Source organism: Urocitellus parryii, chromosome 4 (genome assembly GCF_045843805.1).
Source record: "Urocitellus parryii isolate mUroPar1 chromosome 4, mUroPar1.hap1, whole genome shotgun sequence".
NCBI classification, from domain to species: Eukaryota; Metazoa; Chordata; class Mammalia; order Rodentia; family Sciuridae; genus Urocitellus; species Urocitellus parryii.
Window position 1 is genome coordinate 60,082,876 of NC_135534.1, and position 7,216 is coordinate 60,090,091.

The window sequence follows — 7,216 nt, forward strand, 5'->3', positions numbered from 1 at the left end:
ATATTTGTTTATACATACTATGTGATTTTCACTATCTGCATGTATTATCATCAGCTTGAAATACAAAGATTAATATAGATACCCATTGTCTTTTAAAACAACATATTCTAGAAGTCAATAAACAAATATTGAAAACAAACTTACTCTAAGTGTTTTATGATAATAGGATGACCAGGAAGAGAAATGATGAGCTCCTTTTTCACATTTTACTTGTGCTAATAACAATATTCACTTATATGGAAAACGAAAAAAGTGAACAAAGGGAGCATGAATGAATAAATGAAGAACCTTTTAATCATTTACTGATTAGAAGGCATTCAATTAGGAATGCTACACCATATACCAAATAGTTCCTCCATTGTGACTCCTGGATTATCTATGCTTTCAGGTAAATAAGACTTGTGTGTCCATTGTATAGACTGTGGTGATATTGGATATCTTCAGAATTCGATACACAGAGAAAAGTATGTTCCTTTATTTTATAAACTGAACTTCAGCTTCGAAGACTGTTAAGTTAAAAAATTCCTGAAAAGCCATTTAATTTATTTTTTAAAGTTGTATATGAACAAATATCTTTATTTTATTTATCTGTTGATGTAGTGTTGAGGATTGAACCCAGTGCCTCACATGTGCTAAGCAAGTGCTCTGGCACTGAGCTACAGCCTTAGCACCTCATTTCTTGTCTATTAGGAAGAGCTTCCAAAATAAATAAGACATTTGAGGACTCCTTCAAAGGTTAATATCTTAGATGGATGAATTAGAGGTACATTGTTACAATTTCATACTAATGACTTGATTATTATTGGTGATGGAAACCAACATTTTATTCTCAACTTCTATGAGAGCAACTAGATTTACCACCATATATACATACATATCACAATTGTATCATTTAAATTGTATTAATTTTTAAAAAATGTTGATGGAAGAAAAAGAAGAGAAAGGCATTGAGAAATGAATCCAGAAAGAGCTATGAATTTCTCAATAGAGTTTCAAGAAACTCATTCTTGGAGAGACAATGAGAATGTCTGACACACAGCTGAGTTTTCTCTGTTATAATTTTATTCATTGTTATTCTATTTCATTTCAGTTGTCTTGAGAACTTCCAATTTTTTGCCCCTGGAAGAACTTTATGACACTCTCTCGGATCTGTTTTGTCTTTACCCCATAAACAATGGGGTTCAGTGTTGGAGGAAGAAGGAGATAAAGATTAGCCACAATGATATGAAGAGAAGGAGGAATGGTGTGGCCCCCAAAACGGTGGGTAAAAAATGTGAATAATGCTGGCACATAGGTGATGATGATGGCAGATATATGTGCAGTGCATGTGCTGAAGGCTTTTTGCCGAGCAGCTGATGATGAGAGGCTGACCACTGCCTGGAGGATCATGGTGTAAGACACAGATATGCAACTAATGTCAAACACTCCAATCAGAAGAACAACAATCATACCATAGATGACATTGACCTTGATGCTGGCACAGCATAGCTTTACCACAGACATGTGGTCACAGTATGTATGGGAAATGATATTGTCCTGGCAGAAAGGCAAACGCTTGACCAAGAATGGAAATGGAATCATCAACAGCATACCTCTCAGGAAGGTGGCAAGCCCAGCTTTTGCAATGATAGGGTTAGTGAGTATGGTGGCATAACGCAATGGGTAGCAAATGGCCACATAGCGGTCCAGAGCCATGAGCATGAGCACTCCAGATTCCACACCTGTGAACCCGTGGACAAAGAACATCTGGACTAAGCATGCGTTGAAATTAATTTTCTTGAGATCAAACCAGAAGATGCAGAGTGCATTGGGTAGAGTGGTGGTGCAGGTGAGGAGGTCAGTGAGGGAAAGCATAGCCAGAAAGCAATACATGGGGCGGTGTAAGGCCTCCTCATGATAAATGAGGTACACAAGACCAAGGTTACCCACAAGGGACATAATGTACATTGTGAATAGTGGAAGAGAGATCCACACATGGAATCTTTCCAGACCAGGAATTCCATTAAGAATAAAAGATTGGGGGGCCACATATGAATTATTGGAATTGAACATAACTAATTCAGGAGAGGAACTTGATTTTTTGCAGAAGTCTCTGTCCTGAGGAAAAGGAATTAAGAAATAGAAATTTAATTTAGATCTTTGAAAATGCAAACTCAAAGCTGTAAGAAAGTTATATTAATAAATATTGCCAAACATTTTGAATAATGATAACTTTGAAATTACTTAATTTATTGAATAGTATTAAAATCCTGATATTATTCAACAATTTTTATAAACAGTCTGATAGTAATGTCAAGCCATACATAGAAAGTTGTAATTGCTTTTACAAAATAGAAGTAGAAACTTGGTAACAAATATAGGATAATGTTGACTGTCACACATTTAGATTCAGGAGCAGAAATGGTATTCATATATGATACCAACACTTGACAGAACATGTATCCTGTGATAGCAAGGGTTCTCAGGTACAGAATAATAGTGAAATTTATTTATTAAATTATTGTTTGTGGAAAACTTTAATGGAAAGATTATGGTTATTTCAATCAAATAACTATTTATATTTTAATTTTTTCTATATCCTTGTGTATCTTGATGACATTTACTTCATTTTTACATGTTGTTCTTCTATAATGTAAGATTAATGGTGCTTACCTTAGAGAGTTCTGATAAATAAGCAGAAGTTTAGTTTATCTCAGGTTAGCATTCTGATGGATTGATCATAGGAATCCTTTGGAATGCAGTTGAGGTTGATATATGAATATTAAGTACAAGGATAATGCTATGGATATTAATCTAATTTATTTTCCCAAGAAAAAGAAAGACACCTCCTTTTTGTGCTGTGTGTGGTGGCACATGCATGTAATCCTAGAGACTCTGGAGGCCGAGGCAGAAACCTCAGCAACTTAGGAAGACCCTAAGTAACTCAGTTGGACTCTGTTTCAAAGTAAAAAATAAAAAGGGCTGGGTATATTGCTCAGTGGTTAAGCACTCTTGAGTTCAAACCCCAGTATCAAAAAAAAAAAAAAAAAAAGAAAGATAGGAAAAGAAATCTCCTTTTGTCAAATACTTTGGGATCTCCCCATGAGATAATCTATTTCTTTTCAATCTCTTTCTTTTCTAAATACAATTTTTAAGAAACATATACTCTGGATTCTTCCTGTTTTCTGTCTATGGTGAAGATAGTTTTCAAATATCTAAATTTATGAGTAAGCCAAGTCATAATTGTTGTGTCTTTTTAAAAGCATGCTGGATATTACAACTTTAAATTTCCACAAATACCTTAAATTTACCACGTCAAATATTAAACTCATCAATGCAAAATGTACCCATGCCCAAAACAGACTTTATCCCTGAGGCTTTTTGGATAATTGTGTCATTATTCACCACATTATCAAAACTGAACTATATATACTTTATGATCTCTGATATTCATCCACCTCATCTTAGTGTTATTTCTTTATAATCCAGTGTCCCAATTGGTACTCTATTCAGGTTACCTCAGCATATCTATTTTCCTGGATTTCCTGAGACAAGGTGAATTTGTATTTTGTGTGTTTGTGGCGGGGTGGGGGGCGGGAATACTGAGGATTGAACTCAATGGAGCTTTACCATTAATCTACATATCTGGTCCTTTTTAAAATTTTTAATTTAGAGTCTCACTAAGTTTCTGAGGCTGGCCTCCATCCTATGATCTTCTCACTTGAGCCTCTTGAGTAGCTAGGATTACAAGCTTATGTGCCAGCATGCCCAGCAACTTATATTTTAAGTTGTATGTAATTATATACATAATAGTGCAATTCATTGTGGCATATTTGTTCATGCACAGAACACAAATTGACCAGCAGTATTTCTAATAGCTGCCCTTCGTTTTTATCACCACTTTAACTGTACTTTTTAAAGACCGTCCAATTTGTCTATCTCTTTGTTTTGCCTCTTCTGCTTTTCAAATCAGTTTGTGCTATTGCATAATTTTGAAGATATTTTATATCATTGTTTAATAAACATCAACATTTTCTCATTACTTTAAGGATAGGGCTCAAATACTTTGGCATTTTATTCAAACCAGTAAAATTTAGATTTTATCTTTTCTATTTCATTTCTTCCCATTCTCTAGTCAAATGTATCCTGGTTTAGATGGTAGGTTATATGGCCAATGTATCACAAACTTTCATTCTTGAACTGAGCTGTACTACTTACTGATTGCAAAATGCTACCTAGAATTTATATCTAGGTATGCCTTGCACAATTTCTTTCATTTATTTGAAAATCTCTGTACATGATTGGAAGGAAGGAAATAATAAAGAACTGAGTACAAATAAATGAAATAGGCACTAGAGAAACAAAAGACCAATAATATAAGACTGCTTTAATTTAAAGGAAAAACAAAGTTGACAAGCATTTAGCTAAATGAGAAAGAGAACTCTAGGGTAAATAAAATCAGAAATGAAAGAAGGACATTATGACTGGCACTATAAAAATACAAAGGATTTGAAGAAAATATTATGAATTACTAGCAAATTATATTCAACAGCACATTATAATGGTCACTCACTATGATCAAGTGGTATTCATCCTAGGAATAAAAAGGTATGTTCAATGTACTAAGCCAGTCAATAAATGCAATATATCATATTAACACAATGAAGGATGAAATTCTATCATAATTTTAATAGATGTAGAAAAAGCATTTGATAAAATTTGACATCCCCTCTTCTACTTAACTTAGGACTAGAGGACATAGATGGAGCAAATAGGCATCATGAAAAAGTAAAAGGAATCAAATCGGAAAGGAGAAGTGAAATTGGTCCTGTCTGGAGATGCATATTTCTATATATTAGAAAACACTAAACACTCCACCAAAACCAACAATCAACAAATGCAGTAAAGTTGCAGAATATAAAACCAATATACATTAATCATCAGCATATCAGATAGTGAACTATCTGATAAAGAAATGTAGAAAACAATCTTATTTACAAGTGACCAAGCAGGTTGTGTGTGTGTGTGTGTGTGTGTGTGTGTGTGTGTGTATTTGTATTTGTGTGTATATAAACTTGACCAAGGAGGTGAAAGACCTGTACAAGAAAAAAAATATGAAACATTGATGAAAGAAATCAGATAATTTCTTTTTACAAATTAATGAAATCACAATTTTTGGAGTATTAAAAGAATTAGTATTGTTAAGCACTCTACAAATTCAGTGCAATTCCTGCAAAAATAGGAATAGCATTCTTCATAGAAATAGGAAAAGAGTCTCCCAAATCATAGAAAACCATAAAAGATTCTAAATAGCCAAAGAAATCCTGAGCAAAAGGAACAAAGCTGGAGTCATCACACTGCATGACTTCAAAATACACTAAATATAGTAACACAAACATCAGATGCTGAGAGAGAAAGGCATCCAAACCCATGGAATGGTGGGGGGCCCACAGAGGGCAGAAATAAATCCACGTATTTAAAGCTAAATAATACTCAGAAAAATATTGGTACATTTGGAAAAAGGGGCCAATAACATACAGTGGGGAAACACATGTCTTTTTAATAAAGAGTCTTGAGAAAACTGGATCCAAATTCAGAAGAAGGAAATTAGACCATTTTCTCCCACCATATAGAAAAGATCAATCAAAAATGGATAGAGATTAAATGCTGTAGAATTAGCATGATCAGTCTTTTCTGAAGGCAAGAAGTCCATTACCTCATCCAGGTGGAAAGCAGACAGTGGATGCCATCCTGCTGCATCTGCTGTTTTCACATCTTGCACTGAGCAGCCATTTGAAACAAAATGGATATAACACCCATGGTCGCCTCTGGCTGCTGTAATAGAAAGCAGCGTCCTTTGGATTATCGCCTGATTGCAGTTTCCAGAAAACTCCTTTTCACTTTCATGCTAGTTTCTCTAGTGATGGTCCAGATCTGCGTTCTGTATCTGAGGTGTAGTCACTAGGACACAGAATGAAATCTTACCAACATTTCAAAAATCACTTCCCCAGTCCCCAGGTACGAAAGTGAGAAATAAACTCTATTCAGAAAAAAAAAAAAAAAAGATCTCTAGATTCTTCAATACTCTTTTTTGTTCACTGAGATCATTGTTCTGAAACATTTGTTCTGAAATGTCCAATCCAAGCGTTTAGTGACAAAACGTGATATCGTTAAACCTGGATGTCTTTAGTGTATAAACTCTAAATTAAATTCTATGAATTCTACTTGTTAATTTTTTTAAAAAATCCATTGAACATTCACTGTATGTGGCAGGGAATATATACTTGGGCATTTGGCAGAGGACTTTCTTCATCTCTACTCAGGAGTTTTTATTTTCACTGAATGCATATATACCAAATTTGCATTCCAACTCGAATAATTATCCTTATGTCAATAGATAAAATAGCAACCATTCATTTGATTATCTATATTTATATATTTAACATATTTACATGATTACTATTGAAGTTAATCTGTGAATTTAATTGCATTCTTATAATGAGTCTATCAATTCAATATCGTTAAAGCTCCTTTATCTGACAAAAGCAGTATACTGAATAGCCTGCTTAGAGATTCAGAATTTTGTGTCTCTGTATTGAATAGTGATGGAGCAAGAACTTCCCAATGTCTCCTAAGTCAAACCAAACCAGGTTCATTGTTTGAGATTCCCCTTCTATTCTCTTTTCCACCCCCACATTCTCTCCATTTTTTTTCCACAATGATAATAACCTGGAGACATGTATGGAACAATTTAGTTTTTTCCTTTCCCTGAGTTGACCTGTAAGCTATTTTAGTGTATTTTCCAACTTTGTTATCTAGTTTGAATGAGGACAGTATTGGACTAAAAAGAATTCTCAAAAAATTGAGGTTTTATTGACTGAGTGTAAGTTGTGTGACCGAATTGAGGAAAGGGAAAGGTGGGGAAGAGTGGGCTACTGATTTAGTGGGAAAAGTATTGTACCTATTTATCTTTTCCTGATTTAAAGCATCCTAGGATTGTTTCTAATCCTCCACAGGACATCATATATATTAAAAAAATAAATAACTTCCGTTGTGTATATATATCACAATTTCTTTTCCATACATCTATTGAAAGACACCTAGGTTGGTTCGCCAGCTTAGCTATTGTGATTGTGCCGCTATAAACAATAAAAATCTGCTTAATATTAATATGTATGTGTGTGTGTGTGTGTGTGTGTACACACACACATTTATGAAGAAGAGTTCTCTAACTCCA

The 7,216-nt window shown here is 34.1% G+C and overlaps 1 protein-coding gene across 1 annotated transcript; it reads right to left on the minus strand.

Annotated features, from left to right (window-relative positions):
- Positions 1–1,086: 1,086 nt before the first annotated feature.
- LOC113177237 (olfactory receptor 52N5-like) lies at positions 1,087–2,052 on the minus strand. The gene has a single exon (XM_026381782.2). The coding sequence runs from the start codon at positions 2,050–2,052 to the stop codon at positions 1,087–1,089; it is 966 nt and encodes a 321-aa protein (XP_026237567.2).
- Positions 2,053–7,216: the final 5,164 nt, after the last annotated feature.

Coding starts and splice junctions, on each gene's coding strand:
- LOC113177237 (XM_026381782.2), bottom strand. CDS start 2,052: ATGTTCAATTCCAATAATTCATATGTGGCCCCCCAATCTTTTATTCTT.